This window comes from Stigmatopora argus, chromosome 4 (genome assembly GCF_051989625.1).
Source record: "Stigmatopora argus isolate UIUO_Sarg chromosome 4, RoL_Sarg_1.0, whole genome shotgun sequence".
NCBI lineage: Eukaryota > Metazoa > Chordata > Actinopteri > Syngnathiformes > Syngnathidae > Stigmatopora > Stigmatopora argus.
Window position 1 is genome coordinate 7,707,885 of NC_135390.1, and position 12,665 is coordinate 7,720,549.

At 42.6% G+C, this 12,665-nt stretch overlaps 1 protein-coding gene across 2 annotated transcripts in view; it reads right to left on the reverse strand.

Annotated features, from left to right (window-relative positions):
• Nucleotides 1–3,293: 3,293 nt before the first annotated feature.
• The window catches only part of LOC144072730 (teashirt homolog 1-like), a 38,865-nt gene continuing 29,493 nt past the window's right edge, over nt 3,294–12,665 (reverse strand). For both annotated transcript variants that reach the window (XM_077597988.1, XM_077597987.1), the window contains exon 3: nt 3,294–8,025. In XM_077597988.1, coding sequence (XP_077454114.1) covers nt 4,490–8,025 — 3,536 coding nt within the window. In that variant the 3' untranslated portion in view covers nt 3,294–4,489. The remainder of the gene's footprint in view (nt 8,026–12,665) is intronic.

A 12,665-nucleotide genomic window follows, 5' to 3' on the forward strand; every position in this document is an offset into this window, starting at 1 on the left:
CTAACCCTTCGTGAATTTTGGAAAGAGCACTTGATGAGGCAGATGTGAATGACCTAATCGCCGAGCACCACGAAGAACTCATGACACAGGATTTAATCGACCTACAGGAGCGTGAACATTTGTTGCCGGAACTTAGTAGCGAGGAGGCGGTGGAAGAGGCGGCTACAAAAGATATCAAAGACATGCTCGCGAAGTAGCAAGAGGTTTCGGATTTTATAGAAACGATTCACCCTGACAAACTGGCAAGTGGTCGCACATCATCGTATTATGATGACATTTGTATGCGACATTATCGAAATATTTTGAAGGGTAGACAAAAACAAACAACTCTTGATGCGTTCGTTTTGAAGACTTCAGCGGAGCGGCCAGGTGGTGTCAACCCGTAGAACTAAGTAAGGTAAAAAAGATTACAACTAATTTAGAATTTAGTTTTGTTTGAAGTTACATTAAAGGTTGAGTGTCTGTTTTTTTAGTTATCCAAGTTAATTTAAATTTGTTTGTTCGTTTAAGAGTGCAATGTTGCCGTGGAGAAAGTCACCCCGAACAGTCCCCCCCCCTCCGCCTCCGTGTGTGTTGTTCTCTCCCCTCCGCGAAATGTGTCTAATTTTACTCCTATTAAACACATTATTACTATCAAACCACTCGTTATTTATTACTTTGTTAATAGATGGTGAATTATAAGAAATAAAACATGTTTTCCAATCCAATATCCTGTTTTTGGTGTTTTCTTCAGATGGTTGGAACGAATTAATTTGTTTCCCATTCATTTCAATGGGAAACGTTCGTTCGAGTTACGAGAACCTCGTCATACGAGCTCAGTTCCGGAACGGATTAAGCTCGTATCTCGAGGTACCACTGTATATGCGTGTAGTGTGGCATCATAATTGTCAGTGTTTTGTGATTAAGTTTTTTTTTTTGCTTTTGTGTTCCACCATAGAAACTTGACTGTCTTGCAGTTTATATTTCTCCTAAATGTCTTTTGATTCAAAGTCCCTTCCCATTGAAAAATACATTTTTACACATTTCACACATGAAATTGGCCCAAATGAATGTCATATAGGAGTTGAACTTTGACTACTGAATACATTTTGTTGACATATTGCTGTTGTCTTTGAAAGTAAAACCTTCCTAAGAATGATCGGATTTGAAATGGACGACTCTGTGACTTATTGCCTTATTATTCAACTGCCCACCCACTTGTTCCTTGCAACAAAGCAATTAATCCAAGCTGACAACGTGGCTCAGAACTACATAAATGTATAAAGTGTTGCATCACCTGCTAAACTCAATTGATTTGAGGAGTAAAACGCAAATAACTATAATTATTGTAACCAGGATTATGCTATATTGGGGCTCATGTGGTTGACTGCTGCCTGATGGTGTACACAGCGGTCTAAAACTGGTCCTCAAATGGCTGCAGGGGGTGCAGGTTTTCAGTCAAACCGAACAAGTGGACACCTTTTGCAAGTGTAATGAGTTGATTGCAGCCAGGAGCCACTTATTTTAGAAGACCCCTCACTGGTTAAACTGTCGACACTGGATCGGTTGAAACAAAGACCAGGACCCACTGCGGCCCTTTGCGGAATCGGTTGAGACCCCTGGTGTAGAATATTGAGCAGGGGTGGCCAAGTCCAGTCCTCGAGAGACCCTATCCAGTCTGTTTTCCATATCTCCCTCCTCTGTCACACCTGAATCAAATGATCAACTCATCAGCAAGCTGTCCAGAAGCTTCATACCGATCCCGATTACTTGATTCAGGTGTATTGGTGGAGGGAGACAGACTGGATAGGGGCTCTCGAGGACCGGAGTTGGCCACCCCTGCTGTAGAGGTACACTCGCCTGACTTCTGTGTGAGCAGGCACATGCTCATTTCCCACTTGTGATGGTATGATTGAGTGTGGATGGTTGTGTGGTCTCTGTGTGCCCTACAACTGACTGGCAACCAGTCTTTGGTGTACTCTTTCTTTCGCCCAGTGTCAGCTGGGACAAGCTTTGGCAGCCTGCAGAACCTTCATGAGGATGTGCGGTGCGGAACATCAATGAATGAATGAAATGAAGAAGCAGGCCCTCCTATCCATACATGACTGATATTTCAAGTTCTATTTAATGCTAAGCTATTTTGAATTCACAATTTTGAAAGTTTTCAGACGTGTGTTATGTGCATGTGCTTTGTTTGTTGTGAGTGGTTAGCACATAGGCCTCACAGGGACTGGGTTCAAATCCAGGTCGGTTCACCTGTGTGGAGTTTGCATGTTTTCCCCTGCGTAGGTTTTCTCCGATTTCCTCCCACATTCCAAAGACATGCATGGTAGGCTGATTGGACACTCTAAATTGCCCCTAGGTATGAGTGTGTGTGAATGGTTGTTTGTCTCCTTGTGCCCTGCGACTGGCTGGACACCAAATTAGGGTGTCCCCCACCTCAGGCCCGGAGTCAGCTAGGATAGGCGATAGGCTCCAGTACCTACTGTGACCCTAATGAGGATGAAGTGGTTCAGAAAATGAGATACATCTCTCTCTCTCTCTCTCTCTCTCTCTCTCTCTCTCTCTCTCTCTCTCTCTCTCTCTCTATATATATATATATATATATATATATATATATATATATATATATATATATATAGAGAGAGAGAGAGAGATAGTTGTATAGTATGTATAAATAGATAATTAATTTAATTATTAAAACTATTTAAAATTGGGAAATATTAACCAATTAATTTTGTAAGCTGAGCTCTCAGTACAAGTTACTGGTGTGTCCTGTCATTTTTGTATGTCTGTCATAAAAACACATTAGAGAGTAGAACAGAGTAAGTAAAATGTTTTTGGTTGGTTATATGTCACCAGTCAAGAGATGATGTCAAACAACACAAACACTCATTTGATAGTAACCCAGGATAAAGTATACTACTGTTATTAGTAAACAGAACAGGGCCTTCCTTCAAAGGTTAGTCACAAGCCAGGCATGAGTTCCTGCAACACAATTGGCAGCTTTACTGGCGTATCATTCCAAACATCTTTATCGTTATTATTAACAATGGTGGTATGCTGCATTTCTGTCATCAGTTCTGCTTCTCTATTAAAAGTGGTCAAGAAAAAATAGACGTGTTGCACAACACGAGGAGCAAGAGTGAGGAAAGAATTGGAACTGAAAAAAAAAACAGGAAAAGTCATGTACTACACTGGTCTAGACTGGGTTTTGTTGTGATTGCTTTAATGTGAAGCACAGAGGATGCTACAAAGCATTTCGATATTCACTTGATGCATCAAAATGACAAATGAACACAACCACAAATGTATGACTGTTAACAACTGCTTTGGAGTTTATTTTACAATTGAGAAAGGAACAAAACAATCTAACCAGCGCTAAAAACTTTCCTTTGTTGTTTTTACAATATTGTTGATAAAACATTGAAATGTATAGTCATTGTGCATCGCTTATTTATTTTCCACACCATTTCATGCATCAAATCGGATGCAAATAGAATTAAAGTCATTTCTGTAAACCAAGTCAAAGAAGCTGAATTTGTATTTTCTTTAAAAAAGACACTTTGTAACTCTACAGCATATATCTATTTACACAATCTGTTTGTGTGTGGGTGTGTGTGAATGTGTTTTTTTCAATCATTTTAGTATATAAAATGATGATATAAAAAGTTAGAGAATGCACAGACCTTAAGATACAAAGACTGCTGAGTCATTTCAAATAATGAGAGATGTCTAATGGGAGTACTGACATTTCACTGGTAATCATTTACAACTGTTCTCTTTACAGCTGAAAGCAATACCGGTAAGAAGAATAACATTGAGAAGAAAACAAAACCAATCATAGTAATTGAATTTGACAAAAGATGATACTTCACAACAAGGAAAGTTTTTTTTTCTCAGAGCAAAATTGCATACAATGGCCACTGTTGACGCAATGGGCGCAGTAATTCCATTGTTTCAAATATTCATATAATATTTTTAATACAATAAGCAGGCCATTCTTCTTCAAAACATTTCAATAAGTGGAACCCAAAATTATCAATATTTTTACAAAGCAAAATTAAAAGGTCTAAGGTGCTACTTCAGTCTTTCAGGGTATCTTTAATTATTTTTGGTTTATACATTAAATTTTTTTCTCCATGTCAAGTATTGTAAAGATTTCCATTCTTCCGATGAATTTTTACTTTTAGCATTAACACAGCAGTTGTTTTTTTTTGCCATGAGAACATTAAAATCCTTTGTATAACCTTGATTCACTAAAATACATGCACAAATCAGACAAATAGTATATAAATACCTAAGAAATGAGTGTAAAAAAAGTTTGCCAAAGAACAAAAACAAATCAACATGGTCCAGTCAGGCATTCCTTACAACAGAAAATAAGACTTTTTTTTCTCTCTCTGTTGGCTCAGTTCGGCCCAGTGCAGTAACTGTGAACAATGTTGTAGTGCAATGAAATTCTAGTCAGTTCTATAACTGTCAATGTTTCATCTCCTTGATGGCGTCCTTAAACTGACTCTATTTTGTCCAGTTTCTCTAGTTTCTCCAAAGCTGTAACAAACACCAGGTGGTCCTCAGGAGACTTGCCGTGGGTCTTACTGAGATGCAACTTCACTGCGTGTTTGCTGACAAATGTCCGATTGCAAAGTCTGCACTGGTACACAGAGCCAATGTCGTCCTCTGGCGTAGTCAAGGCTGACAGGGAACTGGTGAATGTCATTTTGTCCGTGATCACCTTCGAGGCAGCCTGCTGCTCCCGTAGGTGTTCAGCTGACAGTTTGGACAAGTCCTTCAAGCTGAATCCCAAGTGAGACTCCAGGTGGCTGATATATGAGGTGGGAGTCCTGAACTGGGAAGCACAGTCACCACAGAGAAACACAGGTTGGCACGAGTCCATATTTTTGAGAAACTTGGTGCCACCAGTCCTTCTCAACTGATATTTGACATTTGCTAGCCAGTGGGATATCGTTGTCATGGAGAGGCCTGTGAACTTGCAGATGTGGACCCTTTCCTGAGGACCTAGGTCAGTCATAGCGTAACGCCCTTCTTTCGTCTCCCGCAAGCTGGAGACAAACTGTGCCTGCAGGATAAGAAGGTGCTGGGGATTCCAGTTGGATTGCCTTCCTTTTCTCTTTTGCACAGGGGAGAGATCCTCGAGGGCATCTTCAAATGCACTGCCATCAGCATCTGATTTCTCTGAGATCGAAGAAGGTGTTGACGATTTAGGAGTCAGTCTTCCGGTGAGGTTTTTTACCATATCAGAGATGTCCATAAGAGCGTTCTCTCTCAGAGGGGAGGAAACCGTCTCAGGCATGGCTATAATAGGTTTGTTGCCATTTACAATATTGTTGGCCATGTTACTGCTGCTGTTGTTGTTTGTGATAGTGTTTGTGGTAGACTTGTTTTTACTCAGGTCAATGGGTTGATCATTGTTTTCATATGGAGAAAAACGATTGACGGGCTCAGCGGTTTTGCTGTGATGTGATGGGTTGAAGACTGGCTTTTCCATCATGCTGTTACTGATTTTGTAAAGCATTGACAATGGGTCTGCAGCTGAGCTCACTGGTTTGGAGGCCTTACCCAGGTGTGTGTTCATGATTGACTGGAGTGCACTGAGAGGGTTAATAAAGGGACTTTCGGGTGAGTGATCAGTAATGATGCTGAGACTGTTGCCATTAGTCACTGGAGATTGGCACACTTCCGGACAGTTTTTTGAATTATTGTTATAGACATCCACAAGACTTTCTTTCGGCTCCTTCTTGCAGATAAGATCAGACTCTTCACTGCCTGGGCTTATGCTTCTCATAGCAGAAGCCTTACCTGCCATGAGACCATTTGGAGAGGCCACTTGCTCTCTCTGCTCTCTCAATGCAGGAGAGGGGGACTTTACCAATGAAGGTGGTCGGGCTCGGTCCACGGTCACCATCTTCTCCTCTTTTTCTTTCTTCACAGTGGTAGATTTCCCTGTCACTTTCTCTACCAACTCCTCCATGGCCGTGACGTTGCTCCTGAGCGGAGTTGGAGAAGGTGGGCTCCGAGGTGAGTGGATGACTGAATTTGGGTCACTCATAAGCCCCCGAAGCCCACTGTTAAACAACGGTTGCATTTGGACAGTTTGGATGGTAGGGGACAGGACAGTAGTCGAGTTCTTTATAGCACCTTGAAGCTGATACGCTGCATGGATGCTGGGATATCCACCCCATGTAGGAGTGCCTGTCTGAGCCTTGCTAATGGCGCTTGACACTGTGTTTTCAAGGGATTTGAGAATATCTAAACCTTCTTTAGGAGTTTCCTCCAGATCTTCTTCTCGAAGATATTTATATGACGTGGTGTCAGTCCCAACTTTCTCACCCGAATCATCTCTCTCCTCCTTGATTTTTTTCTCCACTGGCTCCCCACTTTCAACTTTCTCATCCTCACTCACTTCCCTCTTTTCCTCTGAGGCCGAGGAGAGGGCAGGGGACACAGGCTGGGACTTAATACCTCCAGGAACTGGAAGTCTGGTGGTGGTAGGTGGCAGTGGAATAGACTGAATCTTCTCTTCAACCACTGGATCAAACACAAGTTGTTTCCCTTTCTTAGATGCTGAATTTGTGACTTTCAAAAAGTGACCTGTGACCATCATGTGAGCAGTAAGCTGTTGAAGTGTATCATGAGAGCTACCACACTCCATGCATTTCAGGATCTGAGCTTTCCGTGCTTCAAACTGCCATGTATAGCTGGCCCCATTCTGGTAGCCATATCGGTTGTTTGCAGTTACATACGGATTGGCTGCTGATTTTGGATCTTTGCAAACATCACCAAGTGATAAATTGCCTCCTCCACCACCAGGATGGACAGACTCTGGGGAGCAAGGGGAAATAATGGTGTCCTGCATTGCTCGTTTTTTAGTGGACGTGGGTACGAGTTTGGTGGCCAAAGCTGGCATAGGTTCTTTGAGAGGCACTTTCTGGTAATGCTTGGTCTTGATCATATGGACGCTGAGATCCTGCAGAGATTCGAATGAGTGGCCACAGTACATGCACTTAAGCACCTTCTGAGCATCTTCTTTGCCTTCCATCTCCATCAGGGAGCGTTTGCGGGGTTTTGACCAGCGCTTTCCATGATCCTCCTCTTTGTCCTTGTTGTCATCTCGATAGTGGCCAGTCTCATTCATGTGGACTGTCAAACCAACCAGAGTGTCATAGGCAGCGCTGCAATCTTTACAGCGGAATTTGCTTGCACCAGTAAAGACAGAACCATACAGCTTATTGTTTTGACGGTAGAGCTGCACTGTGCTGAAAAGGCTAGGCTCTGGTAAGAGATGATAGGGGGTCTGCTGAAGTGTCTTTGCAAGTGCTGCCTGGTGCCAGTCATATGCCACACCACTGCCGTTATTAGTCCCTCCAACATTGCTCCCACTGCTGCTTGTTGCATTCTGGATGCTAGCAGAGCTAGTTGCTGTGCCATTTGTGTTAACAGTTGAGGTGCCAGTGTGACTGCCGGTGGTGCTAGCACTCTTGCCATTGTGATGACTAGTGATTATGCTGACCCCGTTGCTCTTGTTTGTGGTCGTTGTTGTTGCTGTAGGAGCTGGTGCTGAAGTGGCAGCTTCTGAAGTGATGAGGGTACTGTTGACATTGCCAGCTGAAGCAGACTTGGCTTTCATGATATCCATTGTAATGCTGGACCAAGAGGCATCTGAAATGAGGTTTGCATAGACGGCTTTCATCTGAGCCAAGCTATCTTGGAAAGATAGGCCATTGTTGGGTGAGAAAGGCAAGTTTGTGCCTTCTTTCTCGTGACCATCTCGAGAAGAGGTGCTTTTTAAGTCTGTAAGTCGATCACTGGCATCACTCAGCGGGGACCCATAGCCAGCATCAGGATTGGTGCCATTGCTGAGAGGAGAGTCTCTGTAACTAGGTGGTTGGCCTCCTTCTAAATCTTCCTCTTCCTCATTGCACAGAAATTCAGTGTCCTGGCCATCTAACGAGAGTCCGTCATCCTGGAGGTGCTCTTCCTCCTCTTGAGTGGGCGTCTTAAGTTCATCTTCGGGCATGTACGCTGCAGCAGAGACAGAAGACACAAGTTGGAGAAAAAAAATAGATCAGCAGCGTAAAAGTAAAGATTTTCTACACATTGACAGAAGCATTCTAACACTGTAAAATGTAGGTCTTCTATACTTCAGCACTGCTATTGTACATCTGTGGCTCTGAGCATGCATGCATGCTTTTATTTTTTACACACATGTGGTTCTGAAAGCGTGTGGTGAAAAAAGCCTCCAAGGGAACTATAAATCACTGTGGTTCTGACAGTTGTCCTTTTCCTACCCAACTCCCTGTTCCTTCACACATGCCTCATGTTTCCCGGGAAATGACTGGCTGTTTGGCCTTGTTAGTCAGTTGCATGCTTGTATGTCCAACTCCCCTTTTCACTCTTTGTTTAACTATGCACTAAGCTTTATTGCCTTTCAATCATCCAGTCCATGAAGTTCAACTCCTCAAATGTTAAGATTATGCAACTGATCTAGAAAGAGGGAAAAAACTCTAATTGGAAGGTATGGCAGCCTTTTCTAACCCACTCAACCAAGCTAAAGGTCACCCCCATTTGAGATAATAAGCACAGAAACTGACAAAAAAAAGCTATTTAGAATCAGACTGCTAGTGACAGTTAAGAGGGAGAATGTGGGGTACACAGACAATACATGGTTAAAATGATCAAATATTAAAGTACACAAGTTAGAGGACAGGGACAATTATGTATGTGTATGTATGTATATATATATATATATATATATATATATATATATATACATATATATATATATATATATATATATATATATATATATATATATACATATATATATATATATATATACATATATATATATATACATACATATATATATATATATATATATATATATATGTATATATGTATACACACACATACATTAGGTTAGGGCGAAACGTGAATGAAAGTAGGTGTGAGAATGAAGAACGAGTTATCAGGAGATGTTGGGTTTTTGAGAAGGGGGAGGTAAGGGAAAAAATGAGGGTGAGAGAGGCAGGGAGACAGGAAAGACAGCCCCCTAGCTTCTTCCTTTATCTCCTTCCTGCATGGTGAGATGTGTGTCCTAGATGCCAGTATCAATCTTTCCTGATGAAACAGATGTGCTGTCAACTTCAAACGGCACGCTAACCTGTCATATCATAATCTAAGTGGGCATAATACCTGATATATATACACTGGCACCATTTACTGCTGCCTGAGAGGAGATGGGTGGGTGAGTTGGGGGAGGCAGCTGCACCGTGCACTGTGACTATGTGATGATGTGCATTTGAGCGCATCGGTTTGGGAATGCACGTTAGCCGGCACGCTCACCTTCACAATGTAGCTCATACATTGATGCTCTTACAGGGCAAACAAGACTACAACCCTAATATTGTCTATAAATCGAGTGTGCAGTGTGCTGCTGATACACCGTTCTCTAAATGAGCAACTTACCGCCCCCCAACCCACCCCAATGCCTGACAGGATTTCAGTGAAATGAGAGCACTACAGGAGAACCTGGCTGAGCTTCAATCCCACTGACAGACTGAGACTGAGACAGTTTCTAAAACTCCTGAAAATCCCTAACACAGCAGATTAGCATTATATGATGTACTCTCTCCAACACATCTGCAAACGTCTCCTTCCTACACAAACCTGCTTCCGGAGCACAAGGATTCATATCCGCCATCTAAATACAATGCATACTGGAGAATGGCTGGCCATTTGTCAGGAGTCCAAATGTACAGTAACAAAAACCTAGCAGAGTCACTGACATTAGCTGCAGCCCCAAAATAGCTAAACCCCAATCCTTGGAAATACAGAAATCACAGCAGGAAAGCAAAGGCGAAAAATCTGTGGATGAGTGACAAAACACAGACTGCAATAAGGAGGGGCTTCGAGCGATGAGCAGGTCGCCAGGGAACCCTTTGACGATCCCTGTCAATCAATTCCTGTCCTGCCATGTTGTCATGGAAACACCAAAGAGGGAGCTATCAAAAGCACAAAGACAAAAGACTGGCAGAGAGAGACATCTGTAAAAATCATAGCCAGTATCCAGATTGTTTTGCAAACCATAAATGTACATTAGCGATGAAACACAGTTAAAGTTAGCCTGAAATAAATGATCACTGCCTTGCCTTTGAAATGCGCGTCTGACAGGATGCTGAAATCTGAATTGGCAATGAGGAGGTAAAAATATTAAGAGCTTCACATCAAACGTGTCGCTTCAATCATTGCTACTTGAAGAGATGTGTGATTCTAACTTGAAATCAAATTAACCCCGACACCACCACCTCAAATTTGTGTCCTGGATGCACATATGTGATGGCACAGAAGCAGTAGGAAGGAGTGGACGCGCTAAGGGAGGGCCAGGGCTGGCATCCCTGGTGGTTTGGGTTGCAGCGAGGGTGATAGCTGTGAGCGGCGCCATCTGTACGGGCACCAAAGCGCTTGTCACTTTTGCTAGAGAACGTGCCGCCATCAAGGAGACAGGCGGCAGCGTGGCCAGGAGAATGCCACTACTCACTGTCACTAACTGGAGCGATCAAGCCCCGCCACCAGCCCTGTGGCAACAACACACACCGGGGCAGCAAGATATTAGCATTTCAGTGTATCACTCATCTATACATATCGTTCATATGCTCTTAATAAAGCAAGGTATCAAATACAATAAGTACTAAAAACGTTTAGTAGGCACTCCGGATGTTGTGAAGAAGCACTTGAAAAGCATAATGCACAAATGGATTGACACACTACAAAGCTTGAAAGTAGGTTCTCATGTCTCTCCTACATAATGGACAAAAGGATAACTGGCTATAAGAGGCTCAAAGAAGAATGTGTGACTTCTCAAGTGGCTGAAAATTATTACTCAAAATAAGAGAAGACAATTATATATGGCATTGATATCCATCGTGACAAATTCTTTCATGGCAGTCTGAGCTCGGCTATGTACTCTAAATGTTTCCTAAAAAAGTACACCCGATTGGGCGTCACATTGGGACATGGCTGACCCTGGGTAGAGAACGTCTTTAAAACATTATCCACCTTAAAGCAACAACTTTCTCGTAACTTGATTGAAAAGTAGAGTGGTGGACTTTCAGCTTATCCTCTCAGGGTTTACCACAGCAAACCCATAGAATCGGCCATTAGATTTGGCGCCCAAGTTTTATGCCGGATTTCTTACACGACCCCCACATGTGGGAATCCAACCCGGACCAGCACAAGGGCAGTGGGACGCTCAGACCACTACACCACCACTGGGTTCTTGAATAAAAGCAGAATATACATCTGTATTTTGGCAGAGTGGCGTGGCAGCACATAACTACTTTTCAAAACTTTGCTATCTTTTTCCCCCTGCTTTCTCCCTTCTTCGTAGTGTCAGCTTGTTTGTTAAATCAATAACACTCCCTGTCAGGCTCGCGGAGCTTCACCATTTGGCCACTGTCAAAGCCAAACTAACCAGATAAGAAAGGCAGAAAGGCGATGAAACAAGAGTGAAAAGAAAGAAATGAAACTAGTCAGCCTATCCTCACCAGCTCTGTTTCTCAAACACCTTATTCTATTTATTTGCACACATTTCTTTATTTATTTGATGTGCGTTTGGGAAGAGGGTGCAATCACAGCAGTCATTTGCAGTACTAATGTCCAATCACAGGCCCTTTCACTCATATGATTTAGCCAGTGCAAGGGTGGGTTCGTGGAAAAGAATGATGGTGAAGGTGGTTGTGTATGTGTGTGTGTGTGTGTGTGTGTGTGTGTGCTGGGTGTATGGCCAGGACCGTTTAGGCTGGTCCCTAATAGGAAACTGGCAGTCTTATTCCTTCCCCAGATTCTGTTTGTCACCCAGCTCTCCATTACGTGCCTCTCAACACTGATGGTTTTGGACAGGAGCTGATCAAAAAGCCATCGTTTGACCTACACGCTGTGGCAGAATGAGACGGGGGCTGCACGGAGAGAATAGAGGGAGGGGGTGAGTGGGAGATGAGATAAAAAAAAAGAAGAAGATGGAGAGGAGGAGTTTTGGATGGCAGATAGAAGAGAGAGTGTAGCAGTGGGGAGGGGTGATTGCTCTCGGACCGGGACAAGAGGGCTGTAAATAAAATGACATTATTATTTCCTCTGTCCCGTCATGTAGAAAAGCCAATTATGGTAATGCTGCTGCCGGCGTGTCAGAGGGAATGTTGGGATGTGCTTCCCGTGAAGCGGCTAACATGAGAGTCATGGCCTGCTGAGGAACACAAGCCTAATTTTGACAGGCGATTGCAGAAGACCACAAGAGAAGGGGACATAGAGAACATAACAAAGCTTTACCTGAGCTTTGTTCCCTCAAGCTCTGGTTACTAACTACTGTTCCGTCAACCATTAGTGTAGTAGGTGAGAGATGGCCATGTGTGATGTGGTAATATATCCAACGTCATGAAATTGTTTTGAAGATTTTTGTGGACAACAAAAAAATGTTTGTTCAAATCCAAGAAAAATTAAGAATAATATAGTTATAATTACCTGGTGTATCCACCTAATGTCATTCATGCAACAGAAATATTTTCCATTAAGTTTGTAAATCTATTGAATGAATTAAGACAAGGCCATCAATGTATATGTTTCACCCCACTAAAATACTCAATTGGATAGGGATTTAAATGTTGTAT